The sequence below is a fragment of the Mustela lutreola genome, chromosome 9 (genome assembly GCF_030435805.1).
Source record: "Mustela lutreola isolate mMusLut2 chromosome 9, mMusLut2.pri, whole genome shotgun sequence".
NCBI lineage: Eukaryota > Metazoa > Chordata > Mammalia > Carnivora > Mustelidae > Mustela > Mustela lutreola.
In genome coordinates, this window is record NC_081298.1 from 12,789,284 (window position 1) to 12,805,597 (window position 16,314).

Genomic DNA, 16,314 nt, shown 5'->3' on the forward strand with positions numbered 1-16,314 from the left:
CCTGGAGGCCTTGCCTCATCGAAGACACAGCCTCTGGCAAGGAGCAGGATGTGGGTGGAGCTCCTCAGAGAGGCAGTGACCGGTGACTGCCGAGCGCCATTGATGATTCCCACAGCCTGCCCTTTCCCAGGGCCTCTGGGCCACTTCCCTTCCATTCAGAAGTGCTGTAGCACAATTTGCTCCCAGAAGCTTCATGGCCAGAGCTAGCAGGAGGCAGAGGAGGAAAAATTAACTTGAGGATCTCTCTGACAGTCCAGTGTTTATTAATGAAATGCCAACACGCCTTTCCGACACCTGCTTCCTTGATACCGGGTTGACGCACCGATTTCGAGCCTCGGCTTCTTGGAGCTGAAACCAGCAACAGCATTTGCTTGTATTTGGTGACATCCCTGCCTCAGGAGCGGCTCCCCCTTTGCCCCACTGTGAGGACGAGTGGTCCGAGCAGAGGGTCCCCGGCATCCGTTGTGTTTCTTCTGGGTCGAGCTGGAGGCATGGTAGTCACCAACTGACAGCAGTGAGCCCATTCTGGTGCGAGGAGGGGCATCAGATTCCGGGAGACAATGGAGTCCCTCTGTCCAGGTGTGGCCTCTGTTTCTGATGCTCACCCCCAGCCCCTCCCCCACCCTGCTGGGCACAGAGCTGTTCCGGGCAGGGGGACGGAGGGGGCCCGGCCTCCCGCGGTTGTTAAACAGTCCGCGAGGGGCAGGCCACTCACAAGCTGATCCGGTACATTGCGGGCATTCCAGGGACACTCGAGGACCCTATGAGGACGGCCACAGGAATTCCAGCCTGGCCAGCAGTCACCAGTGGCAGGAGGACAGCACGGGACACAGGTGCTTTGCCACCTGTGGCCTGAGTGAATGGCCCTTCCCCCTCCCCCGACCTGCCAGTCTAGGTCAAGGTTCTGTTCTAGCCTAGAGGCAGACCCACAGCTCTCCTCCTCCTCTTAAAGCCTGTTCTCTTGTGGGGCTCTGGGTCACAGTAAGTGTTACTTTGGAGGTTTACTTAGCTGGTCCCTTCAGCTGAAGTAGAAGCAGTACAGGTTGTAAACTCAGGGCCTCCAAGGGCCCGGCAGGTCCAGTAAATGTGGAGAGTGGGGAGCAGGAAGAAGCAGAGTGGACCTTCTAAACTGGGCCCTTGCTACTCCGGTCCACTCACCTTTGGACCCACCAAGGCCAGATCTCTGTCTTTTTCAAGCAAAGCCAGACAGCTGGATTGATATGAAATCTCCCTATTTAAAAAAAAAAAAAAAAAAAAGTTCTCAATTAATTTTTCAAACACCTTTTAAGCCCAACTAAGTCGAACACACAGGCCAGATTCTGTCCAGAGGCACTCTGTGAACTGTGTTACCCAGGACTTGGGAGCTATGATAACTAAAATTTGTAACAGCTAGCATGTATTAAATGCTTTTGGTATGCCTCGTACTGCAGTAAAGGTATTTTCCTTGGTTAAATTTTGGAACATCCCATGGGGAAGAGGCAGACAAGGACACTGAAGTATATGAGAGTTGAGTCATTTGCACAAGGTATGGGGTTCATAGGATGTGGCAAAGTCTGGATTCGAACTCGGGCCAGGTACCTCTAGAGCCCTTCCCAGCATACTGCATAAGGTGACAGAGAGTAGTCTAGAATTGTCCTTGAATTTCACAGTCAAAAGAAATCTTCTACCTAAAGCTATTCATGTGCTGTATTTTTACAGATGGGAAATGAAGGCCCAGAGAAAGTCGGTGGTTTCATCAGACAGCTCACACTTTGTTTTGTGGGCTCTTTGATAGCCAGAGTGTACAGACAAGGGAGGGCCCCGTGTTCCATCCAGAACAGAAGCACACATGTGTGCGTTACACCCACAAACACATTCAGCGGTGAAACCTGTTTAACATACAGAGCTAAACAGGTGACAAAAGAATCATTCAGAGAAGGATGGTGCCTGGAGAGGACACAGGTCATGTCCCCTTCACCCTTCGCCGGTCCCCATGCCATGTGGCCCTTCAGCTCCTCATTTTCAACCCAGAGAGTAGGAGAGAGAACACAGCCGGGACTGTGAGCCACTCTAGCAAACTAAAGAACCTAAGGAGGAGGTCATTGGAACCACTGATCTGTGGCCTTGGGGGTGGAGGGAGGCATACAACACCCCACATTGGAATTGGGTCTGTGAACCTGAAAAGAGTTGGGATGAGTAGAAATTTTTTAAATTTTTCACAGGGGAAGAGACCCATGAAAACAAAAATGCCAAGAGCCCACAAAGCTCATTTAAAAAGCTATAGCATTCTTGATACACTGAAAAAAGTGTAACCAAGCATTTCTGTGGACAGGTCATGCCTCTGGCCTTCTGACTGTGGCCTCTTGTTTAGTATTCAGAGTTACTGTGGTCTCTACAGATATGAGGGGTCCTTGCCAAAAGACCTCTTCTAGAACATTCCAGGCTAGATTATTTTTTCTCCAAATGAAAGGCACAGGTGGGAATGCAACGCATATCCTGGAGTATTCATAGAGTAGCCTGTTTCCAGTCAGTTCTCTTCTCCCTCCCACACCTCCAGGGTATTTCAGATTACATGACTGACACAGTCTCACGTTAAAATACTCAAGTAATTCAAAGCAAAGCTTCCCCATCCACCATTCACAGTGCTCATCTCAGAGGCAACCATTATCTACAGTTTCTAAATCGGCTAAGAACATTTTCTCAAGGACCAGGAAGGAGGATGGATTCAGCACAGCACAGGGAAAACCTCCCTAGGAGGCAGTATTAGCAAAGACCTGGATGACACCCGGTGCTGGGCGGGGGGGAGGGGGGGCATCTAGGCTGCAAGAGCAGCAAGTGCAAAGGCCCTGAGGCAGGAGCATGTTTGGTGCCTTGGTGTATTCTAGTAGCAGTGAGGTCAGCACGACCAGAAGAGAGGGAGAGTGGGGGACAGAGGTACAAGTTGTAGCTGGGGAGAATCAGTATCCAAGTCACATGGGGTCTCCTGGGCCAAAGGGGGAGCTTTGGCTTTTATTCAGTGCAAGATGGTCCATTGGTGGAAAAGACTGAGCAGAGGAACACGTGCTATGGCTTCACCTTTCAAAGAAGCCCTCTGGCCACCAGTAGTTCAGGTGAGAGACAGGAAATGCTGATTTAAGTCAAGATTCTGGGTTTACTGAAGGGCTGTCTTTCTTCCCTGTATCCCGTTTCCCTGCCAGGCTTTCCCAAGGAGGGATGACGTCACAGACTCTAATTATTTACCTATACCTTTAAGAAAACAAATGTCAGAAGGTATCATTTCCTTAGTTATCCATCATGATCAGTGACTCCCATGCCGCCCACTTGGGGGGCCTCCGGAGTCTGTCACAGAGGGGTGTGGGGGGCATCTGCTCCCGGCTGGCAGGGGCCCCCAGGCCAGAAAGTGGCTGGGAAACGCCTAAGCCCTGTGGGTGGCAAAAATTGGGTCATGGTTCGAATCTTGAAATTCCCCAGCACCTGCTTGTTCCCTCGAGGTAGTGGTTGCACTGACCCAGACCTTTAGAAGAACATGTTCGTTCAGTGTTTCCTGAAATGACTTTCTACGACAGGTAAGGCACAGGTATCTCATGCGATAGCTCAGCAAACCTCGATTTAACTGCTTACAAACTTACTTTGACGTTCATCCAAAAAAAAAAAAAAATCAGTGTATCAGGCACCGAAGTTCACATAGTTACTTGGGCTGAGACTAAGGTGTACTGTTTAAAGTCACTTTAAGAAAAGATATCAGATAATGAAAATAGCACAGTCCGAGTGCTGAGGAGGCCCCAAAAAGTGATCAGAAAGGGGTGGGCAGGGGAGTGTCACGGGGAGGGGGGGTTATGCCACATAGTCGGTGGGGGTGGGACCTTGAGAGGCGCAGAGACCTGTCGGGGGACCTGAGCCCTGGCCCGGCAAGGCAAGGCTGGAGGGTTCGATCATGGAAGGAAGCCGGCCTGGTTTTGTTTGCATGTCCCCAGGTTTATGTTGGACAATGCAGGTTTGGGTTGGCCGCTGGCATCACTTAAAATAATAAAAACTGGCCTTTCTGTCTGTGTGGCCACATCCTCCGGGTTCTCCCCTCCCATCAGAGCCATCTGTCCGTCCACATCAGAGCTGGGCAGGGCGAGCAGATCAGATCCTGTGGTTGGGTGTTCCACATGTGGATTTGTAGAGCCTTGTCGCTGTGGCCGTTTTAATACAGCAGGTTACTGTCCCACGGGGACGCTTCGCTTCTCGTGCTGTTTCTGCACGGGAGCCACCGTCCTTTTGGGGCTTTGGTAAGTCGTACTCGAGCAGCAGCGGACTGACACAGCTCTCCTGCAGCCGGCTGCTTGGGGCAGGGGTGAGTGCAGGGGGTGGCGAGAGCGGCCCATCAGCTCACCTCCTAGGGAGATGAGGAGGAGAGAGACGGAAGTGCTTTGAGACCCTGGTTCTGAGCCTGTTAAAAATACGCAAGGGAGGGAGCACCTGGGTGGCTCAGTGGGTTAAAGCCTCTGCCTTTGGCTCAGGTCATGATCTCGGGGTCCTGGGATCAAACCCTGCATCAGGCTCTCTGCTCAGCAGGGAGCCTGCTTCCCTTCCTCTCTCTCTGCCTGCCTCTCTGCCTACTTGTGATCTCTCTCTCTGTGTGTCAAATAAATAAATAAAATCTTTTTAAAAAAAAAAAAGAAAAAGAAAAAGAAACCGTTCCGCTGGCCGTTTGCGTTTTGCCAGCGTGACGTTCGGGGCGGCAGACTGCAGGTGAATTACTCACCAGGTGGCGGCCTCCTGCTTTCCAGAAGGGTCTGGCAGGCTGCGTGGGGAGCCAGCTTTGTCCTTCCTGCAGTCCCCGGAGACGCAGAAAGGTTGAGTTCTCATTACCAGCCGCTCCATCCTTTCTCCTCCTAGTGTGTCAGGAGCATGCAAAACGTTGGTTCTGCCTGGGATGCCCTAGATGCATTCCTATGAGTATTTACCGAGCACCTGCCCTGTGCCAGGCACCGCCCTGGGCCTCAGGGCTGGGAGGCACCGTGGGTTGTCCCAGCCCTCCCGCACTGACACCAGGCTGCGGGCAGTCGACAAGCGGGATAAATATGTAAATATGGAGATGTCAGAAACTTACAGAAGGAGTCTGAACTGTCAGGGGCTGGGAGCAGAGACGAGAAGGGCGTGAGGGCACAGGCCATCGGGATGCTGCAGGAAGGGCATTCCAAGCAAAAGGAACAGAGAGGCAAAGGCTTGGAGGTGGAAGCAGGCCTGGCAAGTCCAAGGGCAGAGACAAGGGCCCTGTGGCTGCAGCGAGTGGGCAGGGAAGGGGTCTGGATCCAGCAGGACCTGTGGGTGACCCCAGGGACTCTGTTCTCTGCTGAGTGGGAGCCACAGAGGCTGCTTAGGAGAGAAGGCACTCTGCCTGCTCCTTGCAGAAGAAATGGTCAGGGTCCGTCCGGTCAGGAAGCAAAGCAGTTGACCTAGCTCGGAGGAGAGAGGATAACCAGGTGCCCCGGGAAGAGGCAACCAGACTGCAGGATGGATATACTTTGGAGGAGGAGCAACAGGCCTTGCTGCTCATTTGGATGTGGGACCGGAAAGGTGGAAGCAAGGCATAGCAAGATTATTATCTAAGTCACTGGAGGGAAGCCGAGGAGGCAGGAGGGGGCCGGTGACCGCAGGAGCTCAGTTGAGGGTGTGTGGCTCTAAAGGTGTCCGCAACATGGTCCCATAACCTCACCGCGGGGGCCGCACTAGGTTCTACAAAGCCCGTGTGTGCCACACGCCAGCCAGGCCTTCCCCTTTCCAGAATTTTCTCACCTATGTGCTGTTTGTACTAGGATTGACCTCTTTTAATCAGCCGTGATTGTTCTGTTTTAAAGAACGAGAGTCCACTACCCTAACTGAGAGAAGGCAGGATCACTTACCCTAAGTAGAGGACACTAAACCACGTGACTCAGCATAAGCCAATGATGTTGCCGGCTGAGAGCTCTGAGCAGGTGTCTGGCTCCCTCCCGGTGGAAACAGGAGTTGTGTGGGTATGAAGGACACGATGGCACCGGCTGACATTTTCTCCTGGAGCTCATCGGTAGTAAAGGGAGTCGCTTTCCCACCACTGGCATCCCCAATATTTGGCGAAGTGGTTCTGTGCTGCTCCCACAGCTGACGTGCCAGCTAAAGCCACCTCTGGGACGACGAGGGGACCCAACATCCAGCCCAGGACCCTTCTGAGCCTCCCTGAAACCAAGGATTGACCAAGTGCATAGGGAGCCCTGTGCATTCCCTGGGTGAATTATCACTACCTCAAGTGTGGTGTGAACCATACATTTCTGGAACATTTCTGAGACCGTACATTTCTGCAACATGATACCCAGCACCTACTGTTCCTGTCAGTCAGGCTTGGGTTTGAGTCTGCATATCCTACTTCCCAAGCTCTGTAGCTCTGACCGGTCACTTAATTCCCTGTCCTCAAAAGGGCTGTTGGGGGATTAAGTAAAATGATGCTTGACACATGCCCAGCGTGGTGCATACCACAAGCATGCAGCCAGCCAGACTCACTGCTCTCAATAATTATGATGATTATTATTGGCGTGGAACACTGCCCTCTGCCCCAGGAAAAGTTTGGACCTGTCTCATCAGCTAAATTATATTAGGAGGTTGCCAAGCTCCAAGGCCTTCAGGGACCTGGCTGGTAATACGAATGGGTGGAATGGGTGTAGACTGCAGGGCATGGTGGGGAGTGTGGCAAACTGGAGAACACGGGATCTCTCGGATGCTATTTCAAGTCAGATTTTTTTCAGATCCACCGCACAAAAGGCACATCTCTATGAATACAAACCAGCTGGGGCTCTCAAGGTCCATAGAAGCCCAAAGAAGAAGGTCCTATGTTTCTGAATTTAGCAGATATTTACTGAGCACCTGCTGTGTGCCAGGCACTGTGCTAGGTTTGGGAACATAACGGTAAATAGAGCCAGCCCAGATCCCTGCTGCCATGTGGCTGGACCAGGAGGGGCAACGGGCAGTGTGCAAACAGGGGAGCTAGAAGTGAGGTCCGAGGGCAAGAGGTGCTGTGGGGAAAAGTATAAGGGGAGGGGCCACGGTGAGTGCCAGAAGCAAGAGCAGCGGCATCCATTCCGGGCTCGGGAAGTCCCCTCAGATATTTGATGTTTGCTCCATCACCTGAGGGAGGCTGGAGGGAGCCCTGCAGGCAGAGGGCACAGCTCAGGCAAAGGCCATGAGGTCAGAATGTAGCCAGTGTGCAAGCTGGGGGCCAAGGGGCATGACCTTGCTATCTCAGTTGGCAGTAAAAATTCCATGTAGGGAGAACGGATGGGCAAGCAGAAGGCCTGTCTGGATTCCTGCCCCTTCCCCAGGCAGGGCACCAGGCCTGGGAGGGGGGCATCCCACGGTTCTGCCTGACCCTGAGGCGGTGGCCTGCTCCCTCTGCAGGCTCCAACGTGTGAGCACCAGATGGTCAGGCAGGCCTCGGAAAGCCCCCCTCATCCATCCCCTCCAGAGGGAAGTGTCACACCTGGTAGAAACCCTGTAATTGCCTCCAGTTACAGCTGTGTCCCCTGGGGCTTCTTGGGAGGGCGTGTGACCTTGAGAAAAGACGCTCACACAGTCCCGAGGCCTGATGACTCCTGTTCAGTTCGTAACCCAAGAGCCAGTTCTCTGCTTGCAGCCTTGCTTTCCTCCACCCACCGCTGGGAGCCTTGGCCCAGAGGCTCAGGGAGCACACCTGGTTCTGGGAGGGTGTCCCTTTTAAAACCACGTCAAGTGCTGGGCTGGAAAGGGCAGGCTTTGCTGTGTGTCCTTCCATCTCCCGGTGAGTTTTTATAGAGCACCGATTATATATTCCCCCAGGGGGGAATTGGCGGGGGAGTGGAGAGCGCCCTGAGTCACCCAGAACCCTCAGTCCAGGGAAAGTAGACCACAAACAAATGACCCAATAAAGGAAACCATTTCAGAAGGTGATAAATGTCAAGAAGAAATATATACGGCTGGTGACATAGGGAGTAAACAGTGGGGGCTCCTTCAGATGGGGAGGCCAGCCGGGCTTCACTGAGGAGGTGACCTCGGGCTGAGTTCTCAATAACAGAACAAGCCAGCAAGGCCAAGTCTCCAGAAGAGCCCCACACAGAAGCAACAGCAAGTGCAAAGGTCCTGGGGCAAGGATGAGATTGGAGCATTTGAGAAACCCTCAGGAGGCCAGTGTAGCCAGGTGAGCAAAGAGGAGGGGAGAGATGAGCTCAAAGGAACACAGGAGGTGGGTTGGCAGCAGGGGCAAGTCTAGAAGAGTCTTGGGCCATGGAAAGGAATTCAGTTTTTCTTCCGAGTGCCATGGGAAGCTATCCAGTAATTTTAAACAGTGAGGAGATATGATCTATGTTTGCCTCAGGGAAACTCTTAACTCTATTTCCATCCCTATTTGGCAGAAAGATGGGATTAAAAGAGCCATATAAATCTCCTTTTCATTCTTCCCGGTAGGAACAGAGGGCTGAGGTGGGTCTGATTAGTTGTCCTTGAGTCTCTGAGGGGCTGTTGGTGACTGGGATCGGCAGCTATCCCGCAGAAACTTCAGATGCCTGTAGACCCCGTCACGGTCCTCATGTGACCATCCCCTCCGTGTCTGTGTGTCTGCTCCGTTCTCTCTTACAAAACACCTGTCACTGGATTTAGGGCCCACCCAGGTAATCCAGAACAAGATCACCCCTAGATCCTTAACTATATCTGCAAAGACCCTTTTTCCAAGTAAGATCACGTTCCCAGGTTCTGAGGGTTATGATGTGGACATGTCGGGGAGGGGAAGTGTTTGTACCCCTCAAGCCACAACAGACCCTGAGAACTTTAAGGAAAAGGAAAGCGCCTGAAGGTGGCCACAAAAAGGAAGAAGAAAATGACTTCCATTGACTATTTCCCTAAACCTGCTAAATATTCAGATACCAGCCGTAGTATTACTCATCTACTCTGCAAACATTTATTGAGTGCCTGCTGTGTACCACACACCATGGGGGCATTGAGGATTGAGCACTGAGCAAGGCACATAGCCTTTGCCCTCATGGGGCCCTCAGCAGGGCGGTGACCATGAAGACACCTGTGCACAGTACGGCTTCTAGAACACGGTAGTTTCCTTTCCTTCCTAAGTGCCTTTCGTTGCTGCGGCTTCATTGAGAAGCAAGAAAAGGCATGAATGAAGCCACACTACCTGGTGGTGTATAATTAAGTCCCAATAACACAGGCTGTGTGCATAATAAGGGCTCAAGGGAATCAAAAGCCAGAGTGAGCACTAGAAGAGGTGTGCCTTGGCTGGTGGGTCGAATCTGGGGAGAGAGGGGAAAGTGGATTCCAAAGTAGGACCATGTGGACAAAGGAGCAGAGCACTTGGCTGAGGAGTGTGCAGGGAGGTGGTGAGCCCAGCAGGCTGGCATGACCGGATTTCAGTAAAAGTGAACAGTTCTTGGGAAAGTTCCAAACAAAACAAAGTATAATCTTCCCTGGGTTTACATAGTGGTTGCTTTCCAAAAAATAAAAAAAGGAATGCATTGCACATTAATAGCCTGCAAAAAAAAAAAAATATATGTTCTGTTTCTACGTAAAACAAAGTTCCATTTTAGGCTTGGATCCTTGACAAACAGCTGTTCACCCGCTCCCCGTGGCCACCCAGTGTGGCTGCAGACCCAGGACATTTCTCGCCCAGAGGTCCCTTGCTGGCCCCAGCCCACACGTGACCGTGGCGCCTGCCCCCATCTGTCCTCAGAAATTTCCAAAATGTACCCCCTTCCCCAGGAATGGGAGAACCATCTCAACCCTGTTGAGAACCACTCATGCCTTGTGGCCCCGCGGGGGCACTAGTTAGGAGCTGGCCGGCCGCACCTCACCTTGGCTCCTGTTTGCAGGGTCCATGCAGGTGATGAACAAGACGCGGCGCATCATGGGGCAGGGCGGGGCGCACTTCGTCAACGCCTTCGTGACCACGCCCATGTGCTGCCCCTCGCGCTCCTCCATCCTCACCGGCAAGTACGTCCACAACCACAACACTTACACCAACAATGAGAACTGCTCCTCGCCCTCCTGGCAGACGCAGCACGAGAGCCGCACCTTCGCCGTGTACCTCAACAGCACGGGCTACCGGACAGGTAAGGGGAGGCTGGAGGCCATGGGCGGGCCGGCGGGCAGGGAGCAGTGGAAGTGGTGCCGAGGGCCTTGACCGCGCGCCAGTTTGGGGTCCCGATCCTGCCGGGATTTTAGATGATTTGGGGTAGCCCACGGACAACTTCATTTTAACTTAAAAGTTGTGCATTTTGCATTTAAAAAGTACAAAACGATTTGCCTATAGTAGGGAAAAACTGATTTTTCCAAAGGAATTTGAATTTTTTTATGAGTCCATTTAAAATATGAAATATAATACAGAGAGAGGCTAGAAGTACTCATGCATGATTTGCGTTCACCGTGGGTTATGTTGGGGACTGATTTGTTGACTTCGGACTGTCAGTATGGAAGAAGGTTCCAGAAGAACATTGGGGTGGGGATGAAAATGGGTGTGGAAAATGGAGAGGAGCATATGTGGGACTGTATGGCCACCCCGCACACTGGCCCAGGTTGACAGGGATGGTTTGTCTACATGTGCTGTCTACACTACCCAGTAGGCTCCCATCTCTCCGGTGGTCAGTACTGCTGGATGCTATGCTGGCGTTTGGGGGGGTGTGGATACAGACAGAGCAAGTGGGGTTTCCTGTCTATCTTGAGGGAGGTGCCTTGATCGGTTCCCAAGGCTCACCTGCCAGGCCTGGGGCAAAGACATAATGAAAACCCTTCTCTCCAGCCCCACTGCAAAATCTTCCAAACTCAATTCGATTGAATTATTAAGAAGTGAATTCTCCACACCTTGGGTAAGGAACCAAGGCAATCGTGAAATCAGACATTGTGCCTGAGATATTGCTACCCCAGGAAAGTTGTATCCAAGGGACAAGAGGCTTGTGTGATGGGAGTGACAGGAGGGAAGGATGGATGCCTCCCTCAACTCAGTTCAGAAATGAAGCAGCCTTCCAAGCTGGGGGTTGCTGGGGCGGGGGGTGGGGGGGCTTTCCCTCCGATACGCATGTGGCTGGTGGTGCACATTGGGGGTGGGGAGCAAGAGGAAGGTGTGTCTCCTTGCAGATCGATTCTCCTGCAACAGTCACCCAGACAGTGGCTGCTCCGGAGAGAACTAGGAAGGCCTCTATCCTATACACATAAGCCTCTTGGTTCCTGGGTCTCTGCAGAAAGCCACAGGTGTCAGAGTTAACCACGGGCACCCTCCCCCCCAGGTGGTTGTAGGAACCTGCAGGTAAATAAAAGAACCAAGATAGTGGTCCCACAGCAGACCAGAGGGCTCCTGCTGGAAGGGGCATCTGCCTCTCAGGTCCAGGTAATTATGGCCATATGTGCTCGCAGGTAACCAACCTTCAAATATTTGTAACCTGAATTTTTAGCTGAAATCTGCTGATATTAAAAAAATAATAATAAAAGTTGCCAAACTCAATTTCTTTTTTTAAAAGAAAAAGAACATTGCCTTCTGTCTGAAGGCAGAGCGTAGCTCATACTCCACCTTTAGAACATCTGATTACAAGATCTATGTAGAAAACTTTAGGTCTGATGTTGGAGGACAGGATTTCAGGGGGTTTTTGCTGCTGAGTGTGATGTCAGCTGTGGGTTTGTCTCATAGGGCCTCTGTTACGTTGAGGTACATTCCCTCTGTAACCACTTTGTTGAGAGGTTTTATCATAAACAGATGTTGGATTTTGCCAATATTTTTTCTGTGTCTATTGAGAGGATCGTATGGTTTTGAACCTTCACTGTGCTCACGTGGTGCATCACATAGACTAACTCGCAGATGTAAACCCATTCTTACATCCATGAGTCAGTCCCACCTGACCCTGGGGTGTAATCCTCTTCCTGTATTGTTGACTTCAGTTTGCTCATATGTTGTCAAGGGTTTTTTCATCTCTATTCATCCGGGATATTGGCCTATAATCTCCTTTTCTTGTGGTTTCCTTGTCTGGTTATGGTATCAGGGTAACGCTGGCCTCATAGAATGAGTCTAACAGTGTTTTCTCCTCTTTTTTGTAGGAACTTGAGAAGGGTGGATATTCTTTTTTTTTTTTTTTTTTTACTATTTTATTTATTTTTTTAAATATTTATTTATTTGACAGACAGAGACCACAAGTAGGCAAAGAGGTGAGCAGAGAGAGAGGAGGAAGCAGGCTCCCTGCCGAGCAGAGAGCCCAATGCAGGGCTCGATCCCAGGACTCTGGGATCACGACCTGAGCCGAAGGCAGAGGCTTAACTCACTGAGCCACCCAGGCACCCCTCATTTATTTATTTAAGAGAGAGAGCACGGTCGGGGGGAGTGGCAGGCAGAGGGAGAGGGAGAAGCAGACTCCCTAATGATCAAGGAGCCCGATGCAGGACTCGATTCCAAGGCCCTGAGATCAAACCCAAGCCAAAGGCAGATGCTTAACCAACTGAGCCACCCAGGCACCCTTAATTCTTCTGTAAATGTTTGTACCAGTGAAGCCCTCTGGTCCTGGACTTTTGTTTTTTGAGAGGTTTTAGATTACTGGTTCAGTCTCCTTACTAGTAAATGGTCTATTTGTTTCCTAGTTGCTCCTGATTCAGTCTTGGTAGTTGTATGTTTCTAGGAATTTATCCATTTCTTCCATGCTGTCCAATTTGTGGATACATAATTCCTCATAGTAGCCTCATGATCCTTTGTTTGTAACAAAGGATTTGTTTTAGTTTCTTTGTAACACCTCTCATTTCTGGGTTTTTGGTTTTTTTGGTTTTTTTTGTTTGTTTTTTTTTTTTTTTTTTTTTTTGAGTCCTCCCTATTTTTCTAGGTAAGTTAGCTAAAGATTTGTCAATTTGGCAGTTCTTTTCAAAGAACCAGCTCTTAGCTTCTTTGATCTTTCCTTTTTTTTTTAAGATTTTATTTATATTATTTATTTGAGAGAGAGACAGTGAGAGAGAGCATGAGCGAGGAGAAGGTCAGAGGGAGAAGCAGACTCCCCATGGAGCTGGGAGCCTGATGTGGGACTCGGTCCCGGGACTCCAGGATCATGACTTGAGCTGAAGGCAGTCGTCCAACCAACTGAGCCATCCAGGCACCCCTCTTTGATCTTTTCTATTGTTTTAGTCTCTATTTCATTTATTTTCATTATAATCTTTGTTATTTTCTCCCTTCTACTAACTTCTGGCTTTGTTCTTCTTTTCCTTGAGGTGTAAAGTTAGGTAGTGTATTTGAGATTTTTCTTGTCTCTTGATGCAGGCGTTTATCTCTATGAACTTCCCTCTTAGAACTGCTTTTGCTGCATCCTGTATGCTTTGGGATATATCCTTTCCATTTTCATTTGTCTCAGGGTATTTTTTTTTTAATATCTCTAGATTTCTTGTTTGGCCCAGTGCTTATTCAATAGCATGTTGTCGACTCTCCCCCATATTTGTGAATTTTCCAGTTTTCTTCTTGTGATTGATTTCTAGTTTCATACATTGTGGTTGGAAAATATGCTTGATATGATTTCGGTTTTCTTAAATGTATTAAGACTTGTTTTGTGGTCCTACATATGATCTGTCCTAGAGAATATTCCACATGCACTTGGGAAGAATGTGCGTTCTGTTGCTTGGGGATGGAATGTTCTGTAAATGTTAAGTCCATCTGGTTTACCATGTCATTTAAGGCCATCTGCCTAGATGATCTATCTGTTGATGAAAGTGGGGTATTAAAGTCCCCTGCTATCATTGTATTATTGTCTGTCTCTCCCTTTAGGTCTGTTAGTATATGCTTTATATATTTAGGTGTTCCAATTGATGAGAGATTCAGCCGCTTTCCATTTCTCCTTGTACTTCATTGATGAGAAATGAGTCACGGCAGAGGAACCTAAGAATGGAGTCTCCGTTCTGGATGACCATTTTTCCAGCTAGAAATTCCTTTCTGTAGGAGAAGACAACAGATATTGAGGGAAGATTATCAAACTCTAGTAATGGTTCACAGCCACTTGTGTGTGTGACCCCCTCTTGAGTACAAGAGATCATCCTGAAATATATAAGACTGGAACCAGAAAAACATTCCTTAAGTGGACCAACGGTGGACCAGCATTTCATGTAAATAGTGCTTTTAGTGCATTTAGTTGGGCCTTTTATCTTGGGGAGAAAAAAAAAGGAAACTACAAAATTTTGAAAATAACCTTATTTGATGTCGTATCTCATGGCAACAAATGTTATGTTGCGATGGTGACTAATGGGTTCATTCTTTAACCTAATGGGTTGGTGAAGGGACAGTTAGAGGTGGGGTGTGACTTGTCCAACACATTGAAGCGACGGCACAATGTGATGTCTTTTACTGAACGTGCAGTTCACACAGCAAAACCGTAACAGGTCATTTTGGCAGAAGCATTCGGGATTTGCTCCATCTCCCCAAGGGCCTCTCTGACTCCTCTGACTCCTGAATCTCCCCCCACCCCCGCCGTGTAGTACTTACTACCTCCTCATCCTTTCCAGCGGCCTCTTTAGTTACCTCACAGAGCAGAATAGTGTTTGTCAATGGATTTGCATGTGCCTCGAGCTCTCCTTCAGCATCCCTTTAATTAATTTCCCCAAGCCTGGCATCTTTTACAAGATCCGCGTTTTCCTTTGGCAAACATCTTACTTTCTGCTACTCCGTGCTTGCAGTAGACACGGACAAAGGACGAAGTGTGAGATGTGACGTTGAAGAAATTCTGTTCTTGGGTATCTCTGTATGTTGGCTTCCTCTGTCTCTGGGGGCTGGGATCTCAATTCTAAACACCCTGAAAGGGATGAATTGTACCCTCAGGTTTTACAAAAGGTACCTTAAACGGTGCTCAGTCAACTCTTAGCACTTGTCAGCTGCCTGAGTGTGCTCACTCGCATTGCACACCCGCGGCGCAAAGTTCTGTAGTGTTCTGGCAGTGAGACTCCTTCCAGCTCTTTGCAAAGTCGTTGAGAGCAAGGACTCTGCCTGGGTTCAAATCCTGATGCTGCCACTTTCTAACTGAGTGGATTTGGACAAGTTATTTAAATTCTTCGTCTTGATTACCTCGAGGAGGGATAAGAATGTTGCTTAGCTGATACAGTTTTGTGGGGATGAAATGTTAGAACAGTGACACACCGTAAGCACTTAGGCAATGTTCGCCCTGGTGTTGGTGACAATTTTCACAAGGGGCAGCACGTCGGACCACCCACCCCAGAGCAGTGTTCCCAGGAATGTCATGAGAGATCAGCTTGGATGGTGGAAATAAATTGTGCACACGGGTTAAAATTGGCAGCACGTGCCCAACCTCTCTGGTCATCAGCAGAGCACAAATGAAGGCACCAGTGGCCACAGCAAATATTCAGAGGCGCCATCACACCAAAGTTTGGAGGGGATGTGGGGAAGCAGGGAGTCCCACACATCAGCAGCGGGAACGCATGTGGGCACCTCTATTGCCCGTGAGCGCTTTGGCGATTTCCGGCAAAGCGGAAATCAAGGACTGTGGGAATGAGAAGGAAGGAAAACACACCCAGATTTCTGGTACAATGCTTTGGTGGGGAGGGGGGACACCTTTTCTGGCGCTTGCTGGTGAATTAGACAGAAGTGCCCATTGTCTTCTCGTTGGGGTCACACTTTTCTTGTTCCCCGCGACCCTCTGAATCTGGCAGTTCTGAGGTGGTTTCCGTACCCAGCTTCTGCCATCTGGTACAGATTTCTGTAGGGATGTGGGCACTGGTGGTGAGCTTTCGGCCCCTCCCTCATCGTGTTCTAGAATGTGCCAGAGGAGCCCCAGGGGTGGGGGGGTGGGGGCCTCTTATCACAAGCTCAGACTACCTCAGGGCCCCTGGTTGGAGCTGTTTAGGAATTTGGCCTTGAGCCCCCCCCCCGATCACTTTCACTTTTCTGCTCCCACAAAGCTGCGGGGGAAGGTCAGCCGAGGATGGCCACCACTTGGCCGTCAACCTTGGGCGGCCGCCCTTGCTTGGGAGACAGGCTCCGGGCCATGACGCCGGCCCTGGCAGGGCCCATGAGGCATCGGTGGAGCTTGCTGCCTCTCGCACAAGAGGCCAGGAAGGCGGCCTCAGGCATCCCTGACCAGACTCACCGCCGGCGTGTGTGTGTGTGTGTGTGTATGTGTGTGTGTGAAGGACTGCACAGACATGAGGACTGGTGCTCAGGTGACTTTCTCTGTGTTTCTGTGAAAGAATCCTCACCCCTCCCTCTTTTCACCACTCTGTTTGATCTGCCTTTAGCCTCTTGCCCTGAACACCACACTGGACCTGAACCCCAGCCTCCAGCCGCCTACTTAACATCTCCCCTTGGACGTGCGCCTGGCATTTCAA

The 16,314-nt window shown here is 50.2% G+C and overlaps 1 protein-coding gene and 1 long non-coding RNA gene across 5 annotated transcripts in view; one reads left to right on the forward strand and one right to left on the reverse strand.

Moving 5' to 3' along the window:
- Nucleotides 1-16,314, forward strand: part of SULF2 (sulfatase 2) — a 113,006-nt gene that overhangs the window by 35,279 nt on the left and 61,413 nt on the right. For all 4 annotated transcript variants that reach the window (XM_059132920.1, XM_059132923.1, XM_059132922.1 and 1 more), the window contains one exon: nt 9,843-10,082. In XM_059132920.1, coding sequence (XP_058988903.1) covers nt 9,843-10,082 — 240 coding nt within the window. The remainder of the gene's footprint in view (nt 1-9,842; nt 10,083-16,314) is intronic.
- Nucleotides 247-9,962, reverse strand: LOC131807505 (uncharacterized). Its single transcript, XR_009344514.1, has 3 exons — nt 9,825-9,962; nt 4,730-9,503; nt 247-4,360 (listed from the first exon to the last, which is right to left on the reverse strand). It is a non-coding gene; the product is annotated as an uncharacterized LOC131807505 (long non-coding RNA).